The sequence below is a fragment of the Anolis carolinensis genome, chromosome 4 (genome assembly GCF_035594765.1).
Source record: "Anolis carolinensis isolate JA03-04 chromosome 4, rAnoCar3.1.pri, whole genome shotgun sequence".
NCBI lineage: Eukaryota > Metazoa > Chordata > Lepidosauria > Squamata > Dactyloidae > Anolis > Anolis carolinensis.
The window spans coordinates 89,526,447-89,553,635 of record NC_085844.1 but is presented as its reverse complement, the minus strand read 5'-3'; the positions used below and the strand labels follow the sequence as shown (position 1 = coordinate 89,553,635).

Below are 27,189 nucleotides of genomic sequence, written 5' to 3'. Positions count from 1 at the left end.
ATCTGCCACATATTGTATTAAGTTCAGCCTCCATGTTGACTTCAAGATCAGTTCCTATGTAAGGCACCTTGCTGTAGATTAAATGAGAACTCATAAGTTCTCATTTATAGCCAGGTTATGTTGTCCAGGAAGGATTACACCTGGCAGGCTGAAGTTGGTCCCAAAGCCTCTGACAAAGATGCATCTGGTAGTACTCTTATAAAACCACACCCAGGCCAGGTCATTCACCAAATATATGAATTTGGAAGATATTAATCCACGGAGCCCTTTCACTTCTGGAAGGTAAAATGCAACTTTTTTAGTTACCTAAGGGAATCTATATCTATATCTATAAAAATGTAATGTTTGTTTTATTATGGAGTAAGCAACAAAACCACTGAACCAAATCACACCAAATTTGGCCACAAAAGACATAGTCATCCAAAATATGTCTTTCAAACAAAAACAAAAAAAGAACCACCTAGAAAAATAGCCCAAATTACAGAGGATGAGGAAGAGCCTTCCTCCCCTTAACTGTCACGACCCAGGCTGCAGAGCACCAATAACCATACACAGAGGCCAGAATCTATCTAATATCTTTATTGAAGGAATATATAAAGTTAATAAAAACAAGTGTAGAAAATAGTTCAGAATTAGACCTTTCAGGAAAGGTCAGAATTAGTCCAAAAAAGCAATGTCCAATAAGAAATATTAAGGTCCAAAGTTGTAATCCAATAACCGAAACACTCACTTTGCCAAGCAAAGTGAGGGGAGATGACAAGGTCCTTTAGTCCATGAAACTTGAGCGAGGCTAGGAAATAACTTGATACTTGAAACAAGGCTTGAACGTGGAACAAGGTAACTAAGAACAAGAACAAGGTCCGTGGAATAACTTGATAAATCCGTGGAACAAGGCAAGGATTGATCCTGGGAAACAAGGCAAAGTCCGTAGATAAACAAAGGCTGGAAAGCAAGGCGAAGGCTGGATAGCTAGGCAAGGCTTGAGCAGGAGCGAGGCTTGAATCGGAGCGCGCTGTCCAGACACAACTCGCTCCGTAGGCTGACGAATTGACTCCGCGAAGTTACTACGCGGGTAAAACACCTAAATAGAGTCTAGCTTTCCCGCCGAAGCAGTTCTCTGGGAATCAGAACCGAAAGCTAACTCTGAGACCAGATGTGAGACTCCCCAAAGATTCTCACGAGAAGCAGTCTTAATTGGCCACATTCTTAGCTGCAATCCTTGCACTCCTGCGCGAAGCTGAATCCAAACTTCTCTGTTGTTTACAAAACTCCCGGCGCAAGAATACGGGAGAAGTAGGCTCTGGGCTTGTTTGACATACTTCTGGGAGACAACTTTCTTGCAGGTGCAAGGTTCCCAGATCTGCCTGGGAAAGATCTGGCTGAGAGGAATCCAGTTCAGACTGGGAAGGTAAAAAACCCAAGTTTTCATCTTCATCAGGAATTACAATGTCCTGAGCAGGACTACAAGGCCCATGGGTCATCACACTATCCCCCTCCTCAAGGCCCCTCCCAAACTGGGGCCCTCTCCCCGAGGCGCGAGGTCGTGGTTTGGTGGGATAGGTCTGATGAAAGCGACGGGTTAGATCAGGAGCATGGACTGTGGAGGCGTCTTCCCAAGAGCGTTCCTCAGGGCCAAAACCCACCCAGTCAATGAGATATTGTAGGCGGCGGCGGTGAAAGCGAGAATCCAAAATGTCCTCAACCTCGAACTCCTCCTCCCCATTCATCAAAACAGGAGGGGGGGCCGGTTGGTCTGTATCAGGTCGCACACCATCCGCCGGAAGGAGCAGGGAACGGTGAAACACTGGGTGAATGCGCATTGAACGCGGAAGTTGGAGTTTGAAAGTCACGGGGTTTAATTGCGCCACCACTGGATAGGGACCAATGAAACGGGCATCTAACTTCCGGCAAGGGCGGTGGGAGGGCAGAAAGCGAGTGGACAGGAAAACCCGATCTCCTACCTTGATTTCGGGGCCCGGCTGGCGATGTTTGTCAGCGTGGCGTTTATAGTCCTCCTTGGCTTGATCCAGTTGCTGGAGCAAAAGTTGTTGCACCGCTGTGAGTTCCTGCAGCCAATCCTCTGCTGCGGGAACCTCTGAAGTTTCAATGACAGGGGGGAAGAAACGTGGATGGAAGCCGTAGTTTGCAAAGAACGGCGTTTCTTTTGTAGAAGCTTGAACTCCATTGTTGTAGGCAAACTCAGACAGTGGTAACAGAGAAGCCCAATTGTCCTGTTGATAGTTTACATAACAGCGAAGATACTGCTCCAAAGTGGCATTGGTGCGCTCCGTTTGCCCATCTGTTTGGGGATGATGAGCTGAAGATAAGCGAGAGTCTATGCCCAATAGTTTTTGTAGTGCCTTCCAAAAACGAGAGGTGAATTGAGATCCACGGTCTGTGACTAAACTCTTGGGCAATCCATGTAGTCTGAAAACATGTTGAAGAAATAGATCCGCAGTTTCCTTGGCCGTGGGGAGACCTTCGCAGGGAATGAAATGGGCTAACTTGGTGAATAGGTCCACCACCACTAAGATCGTGGTGAATCCACAGGAAGGTGGTAGGTCAGTGATGAAATCCGCGGAAATTATTTCCCATGGGCGAGATGGGGTAGGAAGGGGGTGTAGAAGCCCTGAGGGCTTCTCCCTTCGTATCTTGGAGCGCTGGCATACTGGGCAGGTGTTGACATATTTTTCCACATCCTTGCGGATCTTGGGCCACCAAAAATCCCTTAGGATCAAATGCATAGTTTTAAATAGTCCGAAGTGTCCTGCTGGTTTGCAGTCATGACACAGACGAAGCGTTTTTTCCCTGCCCGGTCCGGGTGGGATATAAACATGATTTCTATAGCAGAGCAGCCCATCTTTAAGCGAAAAGGGAAAATGCAGACCTTGGCGAAGTTGGTCCTGCGCCCAGGCATCTGCTTGCTGACTAGCCCTGATTTCTTGAGCACAGATGGGTCCTGGAGTAGGGGAAGTTGAACCAATGGGAATGGATTTGGTGTTCCCCACCGTGAGCGTGGCAAAGTTCTCAGGTTGTAGCAGTTGGGATTCAAAGGTCTCCTTGCGTCCTGCAGCGTATTCCGGTTTACGTGACAGGGCGTCTGCTTGCTTGGTTTGGGCTGGGGTCACATAATGGATCTGGAAGTTGAAACGTTCAAAGAATAAAGCCCAACGTTGCTGCCTCTGATTTAGTTTGCGGGCAGTTCTTAGATGTTCTAGATTACGATGATCAGTGTGGACTTCAATGGGAAATTTGGCCCCTTCTAGCCAATGTCTCCAAGTTTCAAAGGCTGCCTTTATGGCCAGTAGTTCTTTTTCCCAAATGGTGTAATTCCTCTCTGGTGTGGTTAGTTGACGAGAATAAAAGGCACAGGGGTGGAGGTGATCTCCCACCGGTTGTAAAAGTACAGCCCCAATTGCCACATCAGAGGCGTCCGCTTGCACCACAAAAGGGGTTCCAGGATTTGGGTGTTGTAGAATTGGCTGGGAGGTGAATAGTTTCTTTAGTTGCTGGAACCCTTTCTCTGCTTGATCAGTCCAGCGGAAAGGCTGCTTTCCACGGATGCAGCTAGTGATGGGGTCGGACCAGCGGGCAAAATCTGGAATGAACTTGCGGTAGTAGTTCGCGAACCCCAAGAAACGCTGCACCTCTTTCTTGTTAGTTGGCGCCCGCCATTCCAATACTGCTGAAACTTTGGCTGGATCCATGGAAAGCCCTAGAGGCGAGATGCGGTAACCAAGGAAATCTACCTCTTGTAGATCAAAAGCGCATTTTTCCAGCTTGGCATAAAGTCCATGATCCCGCAATCGTTGTAACACCATTTTGACGTGGTTCTCATGTTCTGATTGTGATCTGGAAAACACCAAAAAATCGTCCAGGTAGATTATCAAGAACCTGTCTAGATAGTCCTGAAAAATGTCATTGACAAAATGCTGGAACGTTGCGGGGGCTCCGCATAAACCGAAATTCATAACTCGGGACTCAAATAATCCGAATTTGGTCTGGAAGGCGGTCTTCCACTCGTCCCCTTCCCTGATGCGAACTAAGTTGTAAGCCCCCCGAAGATCCAGCTTGGTGTAAACCTTGGCTCCTCGAAGCCGATCCAGTAGATCCGAGATTAAGGGCAGGGGATAGCTGTTCCGCTTGGTGATATTGTTCAATGCTCTGTAGTCCACCACCAAGCGTAGTTCCCCTGACTTCTTCTTCACAAACATCACTGGGGAGGCGGCTGGGGATTGAGAGGGTCTGATGAATCCCTTGCGAAGGTTTGTCTCTAGGAATTCCCTGAGAGCTTCTTGCTCTGGTTCAGTCAGGGAGTAGAGATGCCCTCGCGGGATCGGGGCCCCCTCCACCAAGTCAATGGCACAGTCATAAGGTCTATGTGGGGGTAATTTTTCGGCTTCCTTCTCATTGAATACATCCCAATACTCGGAGTACTTCTTTGGCAAGGTGATGATGGGCTCGGTGTCTGTGGCATGGCATACCTTGGCTACGAGGCAATGGTTTTGGCAATACGGTGAAGCAAACTGCAGTTCTCTGTTGGACCAGGAGATGTTAGGGTCGTGGAGAGTCAGCCATGGAATTCCCAAAATCACAGGGAAATGGGGGACCTCGGTAACAAAGAAGGAAATCTCTTCCATATGTTCCCTTATCCACATCCTGGTGGGTTCCGACCACTGACTTACGGGGCCCGTCTTGAGGGGACGGCCGTCTATGGCTTGCACCACACGGGCATTCTTGAAATCATGATATTGTAATCCCAGAGAGTCGGCATACTCTCTATCGATGAAATTGTTGGTAGCTCCAGAGTCTATCATGGCGTGGATCATGACGGGTCCCCTTTTTGCTGACCATAATGTGACCACGAGAAGGAACAGGACCCCGGTTGGCGGCTCTTGGATGGATTTTTTGACCGGGTTGGCGAGCCTCTCTACACCCGGTCGTTGGCTTCCCCCGCCGGCTGTGTGCCAGTCGGCTCAGACGCCTTCGTCTCCGTGGAGGACGCCGCCGCAAGACGGGCGGCAGGCTTCCCTTTGGCTGGGCACTCTCTGGCGAAGTGGCCCCCGTTCCCGCAGTACCAGCAGAGGTTTAAGCGTTGACGACGGGCCTTCTCGGCGGCATCTAGTCTGGGACGCACATTGCCCAACTGCATCGGCACCTCCTCGCCTCCTCTGGGGTATGGGGTTGGCGGTGGGGGTCTCCACACCGGACGTGGCTGAACGCTGGCGGGAGCGGGGGGTTTTGCCCCGGCTCTACTGCCCTGGCCTCGAACCCACTGTTTCCTGTTGGCAATCATGACTTCAGCCCGTAAACATTGATCAATGAGTGCCTCGAGGGTCTGGGGAGGATCCACCTTGGAGATTTCTTCCAGCATTTCAATGTTGAGACCCTCCCGGAATTGTCCCCTGAGGGCTACATCGTTCCAGCCGGTGTTGTGGGCCAGCACTCGGAACTCGGCTATATACTGAGACATAGGTCTGTCTCCTTGGAAAAGGCGACGGAGTTTGTGACCGGCTGCCTCCAAATTGTCCTCGATTCCCCAAGTCTCCTTGAGGTGGTCCAAGAAGTGTTGCGCTGATCTTAGGTGTGGAGAGACTTGGTCGAACAGTGCCGTCGCCCAGCTGGCCGCTGGCCCGTCTAGAAGACTGTAAACCCATGCCACTTTGATGTCTTCTTGGGGAAACTCGGCAGCACGGGCCTCCAGATAAGCTTGACATTGGCGACGGAAGACATGAACCTTAGAAGCTTCTCCAGTAAACTTGGTTGGCAACGCCATGGCCGGAAGACGAACTCCGCGTTCCTTCAAACCCCTTATTTCTCCATCCTGTGCATTGAGCTTATCACGGATTCGGTCCACCTCTTCCTTGTCGATGGTGTAGGTAATCGGCTGGCCGCTCGGCCCAGGTACGACTCCGGTAGACATTCTGGCCGAGGTTAATTGGTGCTTAGGGTGGCGGAGTCAAACTGTCACGACCCAGGCTGCAGAGCACCAATAACCATACACAGAGGCCAGAATCTATCTAATATCTTTATTGAAGGAATATATAAAGTTAATAAAAACAAGTGTAGAAAATAGTTCAGAATTAGACCTTTCAGGAAAGGTCAGAATTAGTCCAAAAAAGCAATGTCCAATAAGAAATATTAAGGTCCAAAGTTGTAATCCAATAACCGAAACACTCACTTTGCCAAGCAAAGTGAGGGGAGATGACAAGGTCCTTTAGTCCATGAAACTTGAGCGAGGCTAGGAAATAACTTGATACTTGAAACAAGGCTTGAACGTGGAACAAGGTAACTAAGAACAAGAACAAGGTCCGTGGAATAACTTGATAAATCCGTGGAACAAGGCAAGGATTGATCCTGGGAAACAAGGCAAAGTCCGTAGATAAACAAAGGCTGGAAAGCAAGGCGAAGGCTGGATAGCTAGGCAAGGCTTGAGCAGGAGCGAGGCTTGAATCGGAGCGCGCTGTCCAGACACAACTCGCTCCGTAGGCTGACGAATTGACTCCGCGAAGTTACTACGCGGGTAAAACACCTAAATAGAGTCTAGCTTTCCCGCCGAAGCAGTTCTCTGGGAATCAGAACCGAAAGCTAACTCTGAGACCAGATGTGAGACTCCCCAAAGATTCTCACGAGAAGCAGTCTTAATTGGCCACATTCTTAGCTGCAATCCTTGCACTCCTGCGCGAAGCTGAATCCAAACTTCTCTGTTGTTTACAAAACTCCCGGCGCAAGAATACGGGAGAAGTAGGCTCTGGGCTTGTTTGACATACTTCTGGGAGACAACTTTCTTGCAGGTGCAAGGTTCCCAGATCTGCCTGGGAAAGATCTGGCTGAGAGGAATCCAGTTCAGACTGGGAAGGTAAAAAACCCAAGTTTTCATCTTCATCAGGAATTACAATGTCCTGAGCAGGACTACAAGGCCCATGGGTCATCACATTAACTGCCAGTCAGAAAGGTATGCCTTGCTGCCTTTAGGCCCCGCCCCCTTTAGGCCCTACCCTCTTCGTGTCCTAGCAATTCCCTCAGCCAAAATGGCACCCAGGGCAGAGGCAGAGTGCATTTAGGCCTCATCCACACTGCCTATAAAATACAGATTATCTGATTTGAACTGAATTATATGGCAGTGTAAACTCAAGGCCCTGCCACACAGCTATATTACCCAAAATGCCAAGGCAGATAATCCAGAGTATCTGCTTTTAACTGGATTATCTGCCTTGGCATTCTGGATAATATAGCTGTGTGGCAGGGCCTTGAGTCTACACTGCCATATAATCCAGTTCAGTGTGGATTTTATACAGCTGTGTAGAAGGGGCCTCATATAATCCAGTTCTAAGCAGATAATATAAGATTATAAATATAATATGTAATAATTACTGTGGTATTATAATACAGAACAATATAATCTCTAAAATCAGGACAGTAAATAAAGAGCAACACTCTGAAAGCAGGGAAATTGGGAATTCCAGAAAGGAAACAATCAGGGCCAGCTAACACCTCCCAACAAAGGATTCCCCAGACAGGAAGCAGCCAAACTTTGAAGCAAGGCCATTTAATACTAATCAAGATGGCTAATTGCAGCTTTCATACCTGCCACTATTAATTGCTATTCAACCTGGCTAACCAAGGATTCCGCAAGGTAGAAAGCGGCCAGGCTTGCAAGCAGCAAGGCTAGTCAGTGCTATTCAAACTGGCCAACCAAGATTTGCCCTAGGTGAAAAACCCCCAGGCTTTGAAGCCATGAGGCTACTTCATCCCATTCAACCTGTCCAATGAAGGATGCGCCTATGTAGAAAGCAGCCAGGTTTTTAAGCTGCAAGACTATTCAGTGCAATTCAAGCTGGCCAAATAATGATTCCCCTACAAAGGAAATAGCCAGGCTTCAAAGCGGCTCTTTGATTGAGGGTGCTATTCCAGCTACTCCAGAAAACGGCCAGGCTTTGAGGCTGCAAGGCGATTCACTGCTAGTCCACCTGGCCAACAATTTATTCCCATAAGCCACAGCAACGCATGGCCAGGCAAAGCTAGTACTTTATAAAATCATTAATATAATTACTTTAAAACCATTGAAATTAGAGTTGTAACCAATTGCTTTTTAAAAATATCTTTTCATAGTCAAGAATGAAATCAGTGAGCATATTGAAAGCTAATGTGGGAATGGCTTCCAGCAAAGAGTTGGGCTGCTGTATTTTGAACACCTATAATTTTCTGAATGATTTTCAAGAAGACCTCTCACCTCATAATCATAATCAAACCAATATATTATTTAGAGCATTGGTAGCTATTGCAAAACTATTCCAGCCCAGGAGAGGCCACTGCTGATCAACCTACTTAAACTGTTGAAAGGATTTCCTCTTTAGAAGTTATCTATGCTTTCCTGAATAACAGACTGAGTGTCAAATGGAGAAATGGTGTGCGAGTGTTCAAAAGCATGTTTACTGATGAACCAAATCTTCTAATAGAGAGGTGCAGTGGAATACCCAGACATATAAAACTAGGGAAACAAAGGAGAAAAAGTCAAGCTAAAATAAATGGAGAGTGCTGTTTGATTTAAATACAGGTCTTCCATCATTGTTTTGGAAGCTACAATGGCAGCACAACAGGAAGAACAGTTGACTATAGAGACAAAGGAAACACATTTGTATTTTTTGAGATGATGAAGGATTTTGTTCTGCAGATAGATGATGCTAGTTCTAGGGCAAACAAGGTGCAGCGAATAGCTGTAGTTCTCAGCTCAGGCAACACAGCCAATACTGCATGGCGATCTGGATTTCTAGAAAAGAACAATATTACATCCATAGTTATTTACTAGGTCTGACTACTGTTAAGATACTGCTATTGTAGAGTGTAGGCATTCTAAAATGGCATTTTGAAAAATAAGCCAGGATCATTTCACCATCCAAATGCTAAGTAACTGCTTTGTGGTTCCTTTGGGCATTCCATAGCCCCAACTAATGATAGAAGGAGGACTCCAGGGAATGGCATCAGAAAAATTGCTTTTCACCTAGTTCTGTTTCTATCCTAGCTTCACATTAATGTTTTATTAAAATAATCCCCCTGGTTCCGGACCATCTATAAATAGATGAACTCAAACCTTTGTTCAGAGACTTACAAAGAAGAGAAATAGGGGAACACTGTCCTGAAGGAGTCACATGCTAAAGTATAAAATAAGACAGCATGGAAAACTAGATCAGCAATGCTTGGGAGGTTTCATGTAATGTATTTGCAGAAGTTATGACATCGGGGAATCAGGGTGTTGATGTGTTTATTGCAACAAAATTGATTTTGTAGGAGAAAAAATAATCATGGTTTTTATCAAGGACTGGGAACAGAGAGCATTATTATGATATGCCTTAGAGAACAACTTATCCGTTTATTTTCCCCTCCCAATGCCTTTTAAAGTATGTACACCCAATTGTATGTGCCTTTGCTCTATTGCTGTGCCTATACTACCAGTCTAGCCAAAATACATCATCTTCCTTTTAAAAGGAGGAATAGGGAGATGGGGTAATAGGAGAGAGCACTAATAAAATGAAAATGATGTCATAAAAACAATTTGAATTTTAACTTGAATTTCAAACGGCTAGTGTGCCTTAACAACTATTTATTTTCCTGGAGTACCAATTTCACAGGGTACATTGATGAGGTAAGTCCATTAAATGAGAGCATTTCTTTTTTAAAGTTTTTTTTAATTTTGTATCCAAAGCATTGCAAAAATAAGTATAAAATTGATATAAATAAAAGGAGCACAAGCAGCTAAATATTCAACAGTGACTGCATTGTCTGTAATTTTAGACCATTCTTCCACTGTACATGAGGCAGGACATTGTGGACAAGCATACAGATGCTGACTTGTTTGTTCTGCTCCACAATCGCACAAGGTGGAGGATACTTTTAGGTAGTGCCATTTTGCCAAGTTGTCTTTTAATCTGCTCACTCCACTTCTGAGTCTGTTTAGGGGCTTCCAAGTTGCCCATTCTTGGTTTGCCCCTGGAGGCAGACCCTCGTGGTGACCATCCTATTGGGATTTCCTGGTTTAGCTGCCCAGAGAGCTACTCTTGCTGTTTCTGGGGGAATGTTAAAAGGAGTGGTTTAAAAGCAATGTTTTTGGGTTTGGAAAGATTAGCTGTTTACAAGAAACATTGCCTAGGGGACGCCTGACTGTATTTGCTCAGTCTTCGAGAAGGCTCTTTCCATGTCCCCCCTTTTAAAAGTAATTTTTACTTTAAAAAAGACAAAAATTTAAAATCTATACACATAATAAAAGTACTGTAGGTAGGTAAAGGTTTTCCCCTGACTCTGGTGGTTGGTGCTCATCTCCATTTCTAAGCCGAAGAGCCAGCGTTGTCCGTAGACACTTCCAAGGTCGTGTGGCCGGCATGACTGCATGGAGCACCATTACCTTCCCGTTGGAGCGGTACCTATTGATCTACTCACATTTGCATGTTTTCGAACTGCTAGGTTGGCAGGAGCTGGGGCTAACAGCGGGCGCTCATTCCACTCCCGGGATTTGAACCTGTGACCTTTCGGTCTGCAAGTTCAGCAGCTCAGCGCTTTAACACACTGTGCCACCACCAGGGGCCCAAAAGTACTGTATATACTCAAATATAAGCCTAGTTTTTCAGCCCTTTTTAGGGCTGAAAAAGCTCCCCTTGGCTTATACTCGAGTGAGGGTCCTGGCCGGCTTCTATTCAGGTCGGCTTATACTTGAGTATATGGGTATTCAGAGTTGGACAGTCTTATCTTATTAAAGTCTTATGATCTTAAATTACAGTTTTATATAAATAGTTTTTATGACTGTTTTTTATCGATGTTTTATTGTTGATTGATTTGTTTTATTGTTTTGCTTTTGCTTTTATACTGTTGTGTCTGGGCATGGCCCCATGTAAGCCGCCCCGAGTCCCTTCGGGGAGATGGGGCGGGGTATAAGAATAAAGTTATTATCATTATTATTATTATTATTATTATTATTGTTATTGTTATTGTTATTCAAACATTTAACCTCAAATAATGTAATTTTATTAACATCTATTTTTATTTTTGAATTTGACCCATAGCTGATGCATTTTCCACCCTCGTCTTATACTCGAGTCAATAAGTTTTCCCAGTTTTTGTGGTAAAATTAGGTGCCTCGGCTTATATTCGGGTCGGCTTATACTCGAGTATATACGGGTAAAGTTATGTATGTATGTCTGTGGCTGGGTGACCACTTACACAGATAAGCTCCCACTTCCACAAGTAGCTATAGCTCCCACCAGTGGCACTGCAGGCTATAGAGAGTGCCATAAACATGCCCACCCAAGTGAAGGCTTTCATACAGGGACAATTTCATCCTAGATTTTATGTGTTTCCTCCATCACAGACATTCCAGTGTTTCTTACTCTCTCCATTAGTGTGGAATTTGCATGACCCCACCCACTGCCTCTCTCATAACTATTCCCTATTCTTGTCTATGGCACACAACAAACAGAGGAATTGATCAGCAACTGAACATAATAGAGAGGTTTGGGGAGAATTCACCAGGATTTATAGGAGGTGCTTGGATGCATAATTCACCTGCAATCTAAGAGCACTTGGAACTCCACCAATGATGGACCTGGAACTAAATTGGCACACAGAACCCCCATGACCAACAAAAAATACTGGAGGTCTTTGGAGCGATTTATAGGAGTTGTGGTTTGCCTACATTCAGAGCGCACTATGAACCCAAACAATCATGGATCTGGACCAAACTTGGCATACATACCTGATAAGCTCAAATTTGAATACTGGTTGGTTTCGAGGTGAATTGGCCTGGATATTTCGGTGTTGTAGGTACTGGAATTTATAGTTCACCCGCTCCTTAGTGATGCCTGCAGAAACCTTCAGGCAAGGGAGTCTTTTGTTTGGCTGGCCTTCCGCTGCCAGCATTAAATATGTGAGGTACTTCCAACTTTTTGTATAATAGAAGAGTCCTTTTCTTTTTAAAAAATATATTTTATTGAAGTTTTACATTATAAGATAGAGTAAATTAACATCAAAAGCGTGAGAACATTTGATTGTATAGAAAGTAGGAAAACTGCAATTAAAAAAGGGAGAGAGAGAAAAAAACCCAAAAACCATAAACTAAGCTAAAGTGTCCATATATATATATATATATATATATATATATATATATATATATAGTAAATCTGAACAAATGGCGATATAAAAATGCAAAAGTACTTGGCAAAGAAACACACCAGAAATCTAAAGCAAAAAAGCATTAGCCAGTGCATTAAACACTTGGAGTAAAATCGCTAGGTTAGAAGCAGCTGACATTGGTAATGTTCTAACAAAGAACTGCCAAAAACTGTTAAAGTTAAACTAAACAATCATTGTTGTTCCAGTACAGCAGTTGGAAAATATAATAATAATAATAATAATAATAATAATAATAATAATAATAATAATAATAATATAAATAGTCAGGATTTCCAAGCAGTATGTCATCATTTGGTTAACAGAGAGATATAGAAGAATAATATAACGTGCATTTATGATAAGTCTATATTTCATTAAGGCTAGTAATAAATCTTGTTCTTACTCCTAAAATAGTATATTTTTGCTTTTTAGTACATTAAGAATACTTTTTAATGTATTTCCTTAGATGGTAGAATATAAATGCCTGCATTTCAGGCAGAATTATCCTATGGTCTATTGGGATTTTATTCAGCTGTGTGGAAAGGGCCTCAGATATCCCAGTTCAGCTGTTGGGATTTTATTCAGCTGTGTGGAAAGGGCCTCAGATATCCCAGTTCAGCTGTTGGGATTTTATTCAGCTGTGTGGAAAGGGCCTCAGATATCCCAGTTCAAAGCAGATATTGTGGGCTTTTCTGCCTTGATATTGTGGGTTATATGGCTGTGTGGAAGGGCCTTTAGACTGGCTGTGGGCCCTTCTAGACAAGCCCTATATCCCAGGATCTAATCCCAGGTTTTCTGCTTTAAACTGGATTATGTGAGTCCGTGTAGGGAGACCCGGTGGCGAAGTGTGTTAAAGCACTGAGCTGCTGAACTCGCGGACCAAAAGGTCCCAGGTTCAAATCCCGGGAGAAGAATGAGCGCCCACTGTTAGCCCCAGCTCCTGCCAACTTAACAGTTTGAAAACATGCCAATGTGAGTAGATCAAAAGGTACCGCTCCGGCGGGAAGATAACGGCGTTCCATGCCGGCCACATGAACTTGGCAGTGTCTACGGACAACGCCGGCTCTTCGGCTTAGAAATGGAGATGAGCACCAACCCCCAGAGTCAGACATGACTGGACTTAAGAACAGGGGAAACCTTTACCTTTACCTTACTACCAGATAATCTGGGATAAACAGTAAACCTGGTATCAAATCCTGGGATATATGGCCTGTCTGGAAGGGCCCTGTGTTTGCATTCCTTTGGCCACTTTGGCCCCTTCTTCCTTGCCAGATAAAATCCAGGTTGTCTCCTTTGAACTGGATTATATAGCAGTGTAGACTCAGAAGAGTTCTCTGCAGCCACAGCTTGGATAGCTGCAATCGCCAATGCCTTTTCTAGGTTGAGAGTTTCAGAATTAAGGGGAAGCAGTCTGGGGATGGTCCGGGGATTCCTGTTATTGTTGTTGTTGTTTTATTTATTTACAGTATTTATATTCCGCCCTTCTCACCCCGAAGGGGACTCAGGGCGGATCACATTGCACACATATAAGGCAAACATTCAATGCTTTAACATAGAACGGAGACAGAGACAAATGCAGGCTCCGAGCTGGCCTCGAACTCATGACCTCTTGGTCAGAGTGATTTGTTGCAGCTGGCAGCTCACCAGCCTGCGCCACAGCCCGGCCCTGTTGTTGTTGTTGTTGTTATGGCCTTTCTAGTCTTTCTAGTCTTGGCACCAGGGCTAAGTATGCCAGCCATTGCTTTGTCTTCCATTCACTAACGAAAAGAACCTCCAGCCCCCTCCCATTCTTCTCTAAGGAGAGAATCTCTGCTCAGTATGCTAATGAAGAGCGACGCGATTGGTCGACACGGGCGGGGTTCCCGCCGACGTCACCCGCCTGGGGTCTCCCAGTCCCTCCCCTCCCTCCCTCCGATTGGCCGAGCAGTCAGCGAACTGCTTTTGCACGGCAGGGGACCCGAGGGCCCAGCCTTTGTTGCCGAGCGCGGCGCGCGCATCCGGCGCGTGCCAGGCAGGGGCTCGCAGCTTGGGCGCGCGCTCGCTCTCGCTCTCTCTCTCTCTCTATCGCGTGCGCCCCAGGCTGCAAAGGGAAGAGTCGGCATAAACTTTCCCAGCTGGGATTAGTGGCCAAAGCCAGAGGAGAATCCCTCTCCGCCGTTTGCTGCAAGTGAGGCAAGGATGGTGGACCTGGAGAGCGAAGTGCCCCCGCTTCCCCCCAGGTACAGGTTCCGGGATTTGTTGCTGGGCGACCAAGGCTGGCAGAACGATGACAGGTGAGTAGGCGAGGATGGAGGCAACTCTGGCCCTTTGCATGTGAGACCGTATGTACCTGCACGCATCCTTCGCATCGCCTTGACCCGTCTGCCCTATGGAATCAATGCAGTTTGGCTCATTGGCTCAGCGCTATGGGATCCTAAGAGTTGCAGTTTGGTGAGGCACCCAGCACTTTTTGGCAGAGAAGGTTGCAGAGCTCCTAACACTGCATCTCCGGCTCTCATGGATCATTTACATTGAGCCATGGCAGCTAAAGGAGTGTCAAACTGCATTAATTTTGCAGTGGAGATGCCCTCACTGTGCATTCAGATTCATGGGTTTAGTTTGCTTTCTATCCAGTGGTTTAGGAGACCAGCAGCTTGAAGAATCTTATCAAATAGCAATGTCAACATATTGGAGGTGGCTTCCTCTTTCTTCTTCTTCTCTTCCTCCTCCTCTTTTCCTCCTCCTCCTCTTCTCCTTCTCCTTCCTTACCCAGTTTCCTAGATTTTGCATCCAAATGCATAGGCTACTTTTTGCCTATTTGCACCTGTTGCCCTTTCATGCACTTGCCTGCAAACAGAAGTAAGTACTTGTTCCCTGAATCCTCTTGCACACACACACATACATCCTTATCAATACAAAGCATTTCAATGGCTAGATGCTTCTCCTTCTTGTGTCTTTCGGTTGAGTATCACTTCTCCGAAATGCTCAGGACCAGACCTGTTTTGAATTTTAGATTTTGGAATGTATATCTTTGTGTGTGAGCATACACATACATATAATATCTTGGAGATGGGACTCATGTCTCAATACGAAATTCATATATGTGTCATTCTCTCTCTCTGTCTCTCTCTATATATGCACATACACACACATAATATCTTGGAGATGGGACTCATGTCTCAATACGAAATGTATATGTTTCATACAATGTGTATATGTGTGTGTATACGCTCATACACACACACACACATAATTCATGTATGTTTCATGCGTATGATATCTTGGAGATGGGATGTATCAATACAAAATTCATATGTGTTTCATGCAAAGTGTATATGTATACACACACATACATAATATCTTGGAGATGGTACTCATGTCTCAATATGAAATGTATATATGTTTCATACAATGTGTATATATGTGTGTGTATATGCTCATACACACACACAGAGAATTCATCTATGTTTCATGCAATGTGTATATGTATATACACACATACATAATATCTTGGAGATGGGGCTCATGTCTCAATATGAAATTCATATATGTTTCATACAATGTGTATATGTGTGTGTACACATACATACAGTACACATACATACACACACGGAATTCATATATGTTTCATGCAATGTGTATAAGTATACACACATATGCATAATATCTTGGAGATGGGACTCATGTCTCAATATGAAATTCATATATGTTTCATGCAATGTGTATATGTGTGTGTACACACACATACAGTACACATACACACACACGGAATTCATATGTTTCATGCAATGTGTATATGCGTGTGTACACACACATACAGTACACATACACACATGGAATTCATATATGTTTCATGCAATGTATATATGCGTGTGTACATACACATACAGTACACATACATACACACACGGAATTCATATATGTTTCATGCAATGTGTATAAGTATACACACATACGTATAATGTCTTGGAGATGGGGCTCATGTATCAATACGAAATTCATATATGTTTCATGCAATGTGTATATGTGTGTGTACACACACATACAGTACACATACATACACACAGAATTCATATATGTTTCATGCAATGTGTATATGTCTGTGTACACACACATACAGTACACATACATATACACACACACGGCATTCATCTATGTTTCATACAATGTGTATATACACACATATGTATAATATCTTGGAGATGGGACTCATGGTTCAATACGAAATGTATATATGTTTCATACAACGTGTATATGTGTGTGTACACACACATACAGTACACATACATATATATACACATGGAATTCATATATGTTTCATGCAATGTGTATATGTATACACACATAGTATAATATCTTGGAGATGGGACTCATGTATCAATACGAAATTCATATATGTTTAATGAAATGTGTATGTGTACGTGTACACACACATACAGTACACATACACACACGGAATTCATATATGTTTCATGCAATGTGCATATGTATACACACACATACGTATAATATCTTGGAGATGGGACTCGTGTCTCAATACGAAAATTATATGTTTCATGCAATGTGTGTACACACACACACAGTACACATACAGATACACGGAATTCATATATGTTTCACGCAATGTGTATATGTGTGTGTACACACACATACAGTACACATACATACACACACACATAGAATTCATATATGTTTCATACAATGTGCATATGTATACAAATGCATACATAATATCTTGGAGATGGGACTCCCCCTGTGGCCGGAATTGTGAAGCTGGAAAAATGTTAAAAATGTCTCTGAGTCTGTCTAATTTATGTTGGTTGTCTGTTGGCATTGAATGTTTGCCATATATGTGTTCATTGTAATCCGCCCTGAGTCCCCTTCGGGGTGAGAAGGGCGGAATATAAATACTGTAAATAAATAAATAAATAATATCTTGGAGATGGGACTCATGTCTCAATACAAAATTCATGTATGTTTCATACAATGTACATGCATATATATATATATATATATATATATATATATATATATATATATACACACATACACGCACGTACACACACACATGGAATTCATATATGTTTCATGCAATGTGTATATGCATACACACACACACACACACACATATAAGTATAATATATTGGAGATGGGACCCATGTCTCAATATGAAATTTATACATTTCATACAATATGTGTGTGTACACACACATACACATACACACACACACAGATTTCATATATGTTTCATGCAATGTGTATATTTATATATACATACACATATATGTATAATATTTTGGAGATGGGACCCATGTCTTAATACAAAATTTATATGTTTCATACTATACACACACGTATAATATCTTGGAGATGGGGCCCATGTATCAATATGAATTTCATATGTTTCACACAATATGTGTGTGTACACACACATACTCATAAATAGACACATATGGAATTCATATATGTTACATACAATGTATATATTTATATACACACACATACGTATAATATTTTGGAGATATTGCCTCAATATGAAATTCATATATTCAATGCCTCAATACGAAATTCATATATATTTCATATGCAATGTGTATATGTATAGTAAAGGTAAAGGTTTTCCCCTCTGGGAGTTGGACTCTGGGAGTTGGTGCTTATCTCCATTTCTAAGCCGAAAAGCCGACGTTGTCCGTAGACGCCTCCAAGATCATGTGGCCAGCATGACTGCATGGAGCGCCATTACCTTCCTGCCGGAGCGGTACCTATTGACCTACTCACATTTGCATGTTTGCAGACTGCTAGATTGGCAGAAGCTGGGGCTAACAGTGGGAGCTCACCCCACTCCCTGGATTCAAACCACCAACCTTTCGGTCAGCAAGTTCAGCAGCTCAGTGGTTTAACCCGCTGTGCCACCGGAGACTCCTATGTATATGTATGTACTTGTAGAAGCAATGCAAGCAGTGCATTCTTATCACCCATTGTTCTTCCTTGTTTGAGTACAGCAGTACTTAATGTTATCCTGATTCTCCATCCTTTATTTGTCTGGAAGCGGAAAAGTCCACACCAATTATTTACCTTGATCTGGAAATTATCAGTTTCTTTTGTATCTCCCTGGTATCAACCTAGACTGCATTTTCCTGTTGGAAGGAAAAAAGGTTAGACTTCAAGTAGTGTGCTTTCTCATTCTCTTTCTCTGTAGATATACAATGAGGAATTAATGTAGTTTGACACTACTTTAGCTGCAATGGCTCAATGCTATAGAATCATGGAAAAAACAACACAAAATGACAGCTCCCAGTATTCCATAGCATTGAGCCATAGTAGTTCAAGTGGAGTCAAACTACATTGTTACTGTGGTGTAGGTGCACTCTCACTCTTCCTCTCGTCCTTTTCTCAACTGATAGAAACATAACATCTTTGCTAAGCACTGTTCTACTGTTTTACATGTCCCTCCATTGGGAGATATGCCTGATACTCAGTAATTACTTTGTTTCATTTATAAAGCATTGGAGTTTCTTCAGACTGCCTGTTGTTGCACAACTAAACACTAATATTGATTTGTTCTGTGTGGTACTGGTAGTAAATCAAGTCTACCAGTCAAGATAGTTCATTGGAACTTCTGCTCTTGCTTGGTTCTATAGGGAAGACAAATTAAAAAGTCCATTTAGCAGCTTCTCTTTGTCAAAAACAACATACTCTTATATGGGATTCTAGTTTTCTGACTTCCATACTTGATGAGACTCAGCAGTCCTATGGAATCAGATGCATCCTGAACATTCACTGCCCCTTTATTCTTGAAGTGTTCGTGATACATATGGTGGTCAGAAGAAAGTTAATACTCCATGAGTTGTCTTGTATGAATGAGTTCTCTTTGCCACGAGGAGAGGTGGGCAAGAAATATATTATTGTTATTATTATTATTATTATTATTATTATTATTATTATTATTGACACAACGACATTGTATGACACAGCAAACAAGTTAGATATGCTGGATATCGTATCACAAAATCACAAGTCAAACACTTCCCAAGTGTTTAGGACTGTGTGATGTATTTTCGGATGATGCACGCAGATCCCAGAAAGGTGGCCTTTTGCAGTTGGCAGATCGTAATTTTGTCAATGTCTGTTGTTTCCAAATGCCGGCTGAGATCTTTTGGCATGGCACCCAATGTGCCCATCACCACCGAGACCACCTGCACTGGTTTCTGCCAGAGTCTTTGAAGTTCGATCTTGAGGTCCTGATAGCGGTGAGTTTTTCCTGTTGTTTTTCATCAATTCGACTGTCACCTGGTATGGCGACATGAATAATCCAAACCTTTTTGTTTTCCACAACTGTGATGTCTGGTGTGTTGTGTTCCAGAACTTTGTCAGTCTGGATTCAGAAGTCCCACAGTATCTTTGCGTGTTCATTTTTCAATACTTTTGCAGGTTTGTGATCCCAACAGTTCTTTACTGCTGGGAGGTGGTACTTGAGGCATAAGTTCCAATGAATCATTTGGGCCACATAATTGTGCCTCTGTTTGTAGTCAGTCTGTGCGGTTTTCTTACAGCAGCTGAGGATGTGATCAGTCATTTCGTCAGCTTCCTTGCACAGTGTGCCTTTTGGGTCATCAGCTGATTTTTTTGATCTTGGCCTTAATTGCATTTATTCTGATGGCTTGCTCCTGGGCTGCAAGGGTTATTGTTATTAATAGTTGTTGTTGTTGTTGTTATTATCCTTGCAGATGACTGAAGGAGTCAAATTATTCCTTTTGACATTTTTCTTCTTTTGCATATAGAATGGTCCCTGTATACAGAGTTTCATTAATCCACAGTTTCAATTATTCAGTGTCCTCTCCTCTATGGGCAACACCTTCTTAGTGCCTTTATTGTTTGTCTCATTGAAAATAACGTAGTTCATTTCATGTATCCATGTGAAGTCCAGGAATGTATCTCTTGCAGATATGTGACTTTATCACACGCAGTAAAACCAGTGTTTCCACATTTAAGAAGCGGCAATCCATTGTGCCCTTCAAACAACACAAGCTTAGGTGTTTTGCCGTTTCTAAAGTGGTGGCTCTAAAGAAACTTATTTTTTAATTCCCCACATAGAGACGGGCCAAATGGCCAATTTCCCCATGTAATGTTAATCACTGTAGCCCACTTTTGTTGGCCTCATATATATAAAACAATAACGTTGTGTGTGGGAGGAGCCAAAATGCCAATTTTCCCAGATCACCAATGCAGAGGCTTGGGACAGGGTTAATTTAAAACCACTTCCCATTATCTTTTTCTTAAAAAGAGAAATCTCAGTGCAAATGACCCCAGGAAAAGTGCTGCCATAAGAAGGGTGCTTCTGTTTCAGTCAAAGGGGTTTGAAGACAATGTACTGGTATCCTTGAAATGGAAGGAGTCATCACCTGCCTATATGATGAGAATTAAATGGATGGTTGAGTTAGAAGTTGTAGGAAGAAATCGTAGTGTGATGTAAAACTTGCACCCTATCCCCTGCTTTCCCTCGTTTTCTCCAGCTCAATGTGATGAAGTTCATGGAGGTCATATTAGGGTTGTTGTATGTTTTCCGGGCTGTATGGCCATGCTCCAGAGATATTCTCTCCTGACGTTTCACCCACATCTATGGCAGGCATCCTCAGAGGTTACCTCACAACCTTTGAGGATGCCTGCCATAGATGTGGGCGAAACATCAGGAGAGAATACTTCTGGAACATGGCCATACAGCCCAGAAAACACACAACAACCCTGTGATCCCAGCCATGAAAGCCTTCGACAACACAAAGGTCATATTATATTAGATATCCTATATATTTAATGTTATGGTGCTGAAAGTATGGGAAGATAATATTGTAGTTCAGGGCTTCCAATATTTTTGACTACAACATCCACAATCCTTTATCAAGGATAAAGGATATGCACAGCGATCCTGAAAGAAGTTGTAGACCAGAGAAGCATAAGGACCACAGGTTTGTAACCCATTATTGGTTGCTAATTATAAGCTGTTGAAGGAATGCTTGGCTGGGAAATGTTCTAAGATATTAAGATTTATCATGATGATAATGTCCTTGATTACATTTTCCAAATTTCAGACAAATTTGGGGCCATGCAAGTAAACTGTGTCATTGATATTCACAACTTATATGTGCACATATTTATTACAAAGTAGCATTGAGCTCCTTGGTGCTTATATGCAGATCATTGACCACAGAATTGTGCACAAGGGATAAAACTGAAATCCCACAGATAAAATAATAATAGAAACTTATCTGTACAAGGAAGAAGCATCAGAGGCAGTAAACTAAAATTGTGCCTAGAGAATTGAAACAATTTAAGGCAATGTTTTTCTCCAAAGTGTACCAACATATTCCATATCACTGTTGGTTGGCAGTCCAATGTGAAGTGCTGGTGAGAAGAAGAGTATCAAACTGTGTGGGATTCTGTCTCTCTTTTTTAAATGGGATGGCCTCAAAATTTCCCATAGTTCAATTGTTGTTTTAAATAATCCCATTTAATTGTCTTTTAATATTATAATATTAAGGTAAGAAGTAGTTCTTCTAGGATGATGGAAGTCAAATGCTAAATTAGTAGATACGTTCTTGGACAGCTCCTGAAGGTCTGATTAGACATTATGATATGGAATGATGTGGAATTGTGCCTTTTCTATGTTCCTTCCATCTTCAATTGAATGTCTGTTTTTTTTGTTCAGGGTGTTCTTGTTGAAGACCCTATTACAGGGTTTTGTTAGCAAGGTTTATTAGAGGAGGTTTGCCATTGTGTTCCCCTTAGACTGAGACTTACCTAAGGTCACCCAGTGGATTTCCATGGCTGAATGGGGATTTCAGTGTCAGTCTCCTGGAGTGTTGGTCCTAGTCAAATACTTGAACCACTGTGCCATGATGGCTCTCCCATAATCTCTAAATGAATGCTATGAATGCTATTACTCTGCTCCTTCTCCACATCATTTTTGCTTGGATTTAAGCAATTTATTACATGACTAGCTGTGCCCAGCCACGCAATGCTGTGGCAAATTGTGGACCTCCGTCTTGTGTGGAGACCTGGGGTACAGGTCTAGCGATGAGTTGAGGAGGACTCCCAGACTGCCATGGACCTGCGCCTTCAGGGGGAGGGGAACCCTGTGCAGTATAGATTGTGAACGTATTAATTATTGTATTATTATATTTTATATTATGTATTTACAATAAATAAACAATATTAAATATAATAATATAATAATATTAGTATTAATGGATAATATTAAATATAATAAATACATTATTATATATTATAGTAAATATAAGAAATATATAATATTAAATATAATATGAAATATTACATTTAATGGAATGGTCTCGTAGCTCCAAAGACTGGATGTTTCCTGAGGCGGGGAAGAAAAAGTGTTGAGGGGAATGTGAAATGACAGTGAGTGAGGCGCCTGTGTAGAAAGAACGTTGAGGTGAGAAAGCAAGGGAGGAGGGGGCGCGTATGTGTAAAAAACAAAACAAAAGGTGTGAATAAAGGGAATGGGTGGGAAAGAGTTGTGAGTGATGAGTTTGTGGAGAAGGGAAGAATGGTGAGAATGGAGAGGGCTGTGGGGAGTGAGCAGGGAAAGTGTGTGTGTGTGTGGGAGGGGGGAAGAAGAGTCCTGAGTGATGAGTTTGTGGAGAAAGTGTGGTGAGCATGGGTAGAAGGGGTGGGCCTGTCCCCAAGGAACGGTGGCTCCTGTTTCATGCGCGGGGTGCATGGGAGGCGGGAGGTTAAAAGGGGCCGAGTGGGCAGGGGTGGGCCTTTTTTCCTGGCTTCCCGTTGTTTTGGTGGATGGTGGATTCTGAGGAGAAGGTCTTGAGGAGTGGAGTGGGGTGGAAGCACTCGAGGGCAGGTCTCGGAGGACTTCTAGGCCGCGGTAGTGGACCCTGTAGGGCGAACCCTGGGACCATAGAGGGAGGGAGGGATGGATGGTGGCAAGGGGTACATGAGGTTCCCCCAGCGTTACTGTAAGGTACGGATGGCATTGTAGCGGGGAAGCCTGGCTATTATTATTATTATGGGTTGGTTTGAGTTTGGTGAAGCTCTGGCTTTCTTATCGCCATGGCGGCGATGGAGGCGGGGAGAGGGGGTGAGGGTGTATGTGTGCGCGGGGAGTGTTTGTGGTTTGCGGTTTTTGGCCTTTTGTTGGCCCTGTGATTGTGTGTGTAGTGTAATTGTGTTGTATCTTACTGGAGGTGGGGGTGATGGATTGTGTTGCCAATTTTGGAGTTTGGGGAGTTTTGGGTTTTGTTATTTTGTGCGTCGCCGTGATGCCAAAATCCTTTTATATATATGATCAAAAGAACATATATTCCATTGCTACATCATGGACAATGCCTCTCCATTCTGAAGATAGACAGTGAAGCAGTCGAAGCATTTCAGGAGCAGAACATACCTGAACAAGCACAGGGCTCTGACAAGCACATATTTTGCAAAAACTGCCAAAACTTGCTCAAGCTGTAGCTCTGTTATGGCAGGGATGGGTAAAGGGCAGTTCTGCAACAGTATTCATTTACAAGTCTATTTTTAGTCAGCCTTGATCCCTGTTCTATGTCATCCCTTTCATATATATATATAATGTGTACATGCATATGTCCATCGCAATCTTTAGAATGCATGAAACTTTCCCAACACTGAAATAGAAAAAAAATCGATGCGCAAAGCCTTTACAGCCACACTTGCTGGCACTTGTGGACTGCAAGACAATCAAGGTCTTTATATGGCAAAGGGTGTGATTTTTACTTTGATATCTGCAAAATGAGTGTATTGAATATCCCAAGAGCAGCAATTTATCTTTCAAGTAAGTTGAAGAGTTCCTATATTCATCATAGGATACTAGTTTTTCAAAACCAGAAGTAAAGGTCCAACCATTTTCTGTTTTGCTTTGTTTTTGTAAGTTTGTGTGGTACCAGCAAAGGCAGCTGACTGTCCCCAATACCTGCATTGTTGCCCACTTTGGCATTCTGGTGACATTGCATTCAACTAGATGTTATGAAAACGAGAGGGGGAAAAGACATGGAGCCACCTGTGTCTTTTGGTGTAAGTTCTTATTGCTGAAGGGAACTGAGCATCAAAGAGATAAAAACAGACTGCTTGCCATTAAACAGAAAGGCTTTTCCTAAGAGAGGCCAACATGGTTCTCAATCTCTCACTGTTTTATTATCAGAAAGCCACTTATGTCATTAAAAAATGCTCGGGTGGCTCTGACAGCATCATCAAAACTGAGTATTGGGAAATGAAAAACAAAGAAAAAAGCACTACTTCTTTTGGCAGCTTTTACTGGTGCTCTTATTACTTAACCTTCACTGTCTTATTGATACCAAAACATTCTCTATGCCAGATTTTGGGGGCACTTTCTTAAAATCATAGGCATTGGACACAGGATTGAATTAAATAAAATCACCTGTTGGTGATCTGAAATGTTATCAAAAATCTGAACTGTGGGGTTAGGATTGTCTTGAAATGGAAGAACAACAGATACTATGGTATGTGGGGATCATGTATTAATCATATTGCAAATTCCGGTAACTGAGAAATAAATACTTAATGTAGTTTTTCTGCTTGCAGTTTGCTATATTTGTGTAAAAACAAATGGGCTGTGGTAATGTCTTGTATGTACCTTCTCATTCACCTTGATGTGCTTCCAGTTGCATGTCTTGTCCCAAACTTAGCTGTACAGGAAGCTGCCTTAGATCTCATCAGGTCAGATCAAATCATTTATCAGTGACTTGGATGATGAAATAGAAGACATGCTTATCAAATTTGCAGACAGCGCCAAATTGGGGTGGATATCTAATAACTCAGAGAAAAGGATCAGAGTCCAAAATAACCTTAATAGAAAATTACATATAGAAAATTACAATAGAAAATTAGAGATATGGGAAAAAGTGATAAAATAATAAATTTCAAAGGGGAGAAATATATGATACTACACTTAGGCAATAAAAATCAAATGCACAGATGAGTGACACCTAGCTTGAAAGCAGTACGTGTGAAAGACATTTGGGAATCTTAATAGACCACAAGCTGAATATGAGTCAACAATGTGATGTGGTAGCTAAAAAATGATGGTGAGGTTCTAGTTGTATCAATAGAAATATAGCATCTAGATCGAAGGTAGTAATAGTCTCATTCTATTCTGCTTTGGTTAGACTTCACCAGTTCTGGGCATCACAGTTTAAAAAATTGACCAGCTGAAGGTGTCCACAGAAGGGCGATTAAAATGACAAAGAGTTTGAAAGCTAAATCCTATAAGGAGAGGCTTAGGGAGCTGGGTATGATTATCTTGAAGAAAAGAAGACAGAGAGGTGACATGATGATCATGTTTAGATATGGCCCATTGAGGAGGGGCAAGATTGTTTCCTGCTGCTTTAGAGATTAGGATACAGAGCAAAGGATTCAAATGGCAGGAAAAGAGATTCCACATAAATGTTCAGAAGAACTTCTTGACAGTAAGAGATGTTCAGCAGTGGAATATATTGTCGCTTCAAGCAGAGTCTAGATGGCCATCTGTTGGGAGTACTTTGTATTTTTCTGCATAGCAGGAGGTTGGAATGGATGGCCTTTGTGGTCTCATAGAACTATTCTATGAGATAATGGGTCCTTTCACACATGAATAAAATCCTCATCAAAAAGAGTTAAAGTAACCTGCTTTGGTGCAGATTCCAATCCCCACTCCTCAACCAAACCTGGGCTTTCCCGTTGATGTGTGGGGTGGGTTACATGCCATCCTGATTTAAATCGGGATGGCATGAAGCCACCCCAAATCTACTCATTTCCCCCCTTTCTTGTTGTTTATTCGTTCAGTCGCTTCCGACTCTTTGTTACCTCATGGTCCAGCCCATGCCAGAGCTTCCTGTCGGCTGTCACCGCCCCCAGTTCTTTCAAGGTCAAGCCAGTCACTTCAAGGATACCATCCATTCAACTTGCCCTTGGTCTGCCCCTCTTCCTTTTTTCTTCCAATTTCCTCATTGTCTTCTCCAAGATTTCCTGTCTTCTCATGATGTGCCCAAAGTACTTCATCTTTGCATCTACTATCCTTCCCTCCAGTGAGCAGCCGGGCATTATTTCCTGGAGGATGGACTGGTTGGACTTTCTTGCAGTGCAAGGCACTCTCAGAATTTTCCTCCAACACCACTGTTCAAAAGCATCTATCTTCCTTTGCTCAACCTTCCTTATGGTCCAGCTCTCGCATCCATCGGTTACTATGGGGAATTGCTTTAACTATGTGAACCTTCATTGCCAGTGTGATGTCTCTGCTCTTCACTATTTTATCAAGGTTGGTCATTGCTCTCCTCCCAAGAAGTAAGCGCATTCTGATTTCCTGGCTGCAGTCTGCATCTGTAGTGATCTTCACGCCTAGAAATATAAAGTCTGTAACTGCCTCCACGTTTTCTCCCTCTATTTGCCAGTTATCAATAGGTGTAGTTGCCATGATCTTGGTTTTCTTGATGTTTAACTGCAACCTGGCTTTTGCACTTTATTCTTTCACCTAAGTGATAAGGCTCCTCAGCTCCTCCTCACTTTCACCCATCAGAGTGGTATCTTCCTATCTAAGGTTGTTAATGTTTCTTCCAACAATTTTAACTCCAGCCTTGGATTCATCAAGCCCCGCACGTCGCATGATGTGTTCTGTGTACAAGTTGAATAGGTAGGGTGAAAGTATACAGCCCTGCCGCACTCCTTTCCCAATCTTGAACCAGTCTGTTGTTCCATGATCTGTTCTTACTGTGGCTACTTGGTCTTTATACAGATTCCTCAGAAGACAGACAAGATGACTTGGTATCCCCATACCACCAAGAACTTGCCACAATTTATTATGATTCACACAGTCGAAGGCTTTATAATAGTCAATAAAACAGAAATAGATGTTTTTTCTGAAACTCCCTAGGTTCCTCCATTATCCAGCGGATATTTACCCCCTAAAACTTACCAAAAAGGTCCCTGGCCACCATGAAGCCTTACCTCACATCTACCTGGGGTGGGAAAATGATGCCTGAGGAGAGGGAGGGGTGAAGAGGAAAATATTTC

General features: G+C 42.8%; 1 protein-coding gene across 4 annotated transcripts in view; it reads left to right on the top strand.

Moving 5' to 3' along the window:
* The first annotated feature begins 14,156 nt into the window (after positions 1 to 14,156).
* kcnt2 (potassium sodium-activated channel subfamily T member 2) overlaps positions 14,157 to 27,189 on the top strand; it is a 299,494-nt gene continuing 286,461 nt past the window's right edge. For all 4 annotated transcript variants that reach the window (XM_062980761.1, XM_062980760.1, XM_062980759.1 and 1 more), the window contains exon 1: positions 14,157 to 14,432. In XM_062980761.1, coding sequence (XP_062836831.1) covers positions 14,338 to 14,432 — 95 coding nt within the window. In that variant the 5' untranslated portion in view covers positions 14,157 to 14,337. The remainder of the gene's footprint in view (positions 14,433 to 27,189) is intronic.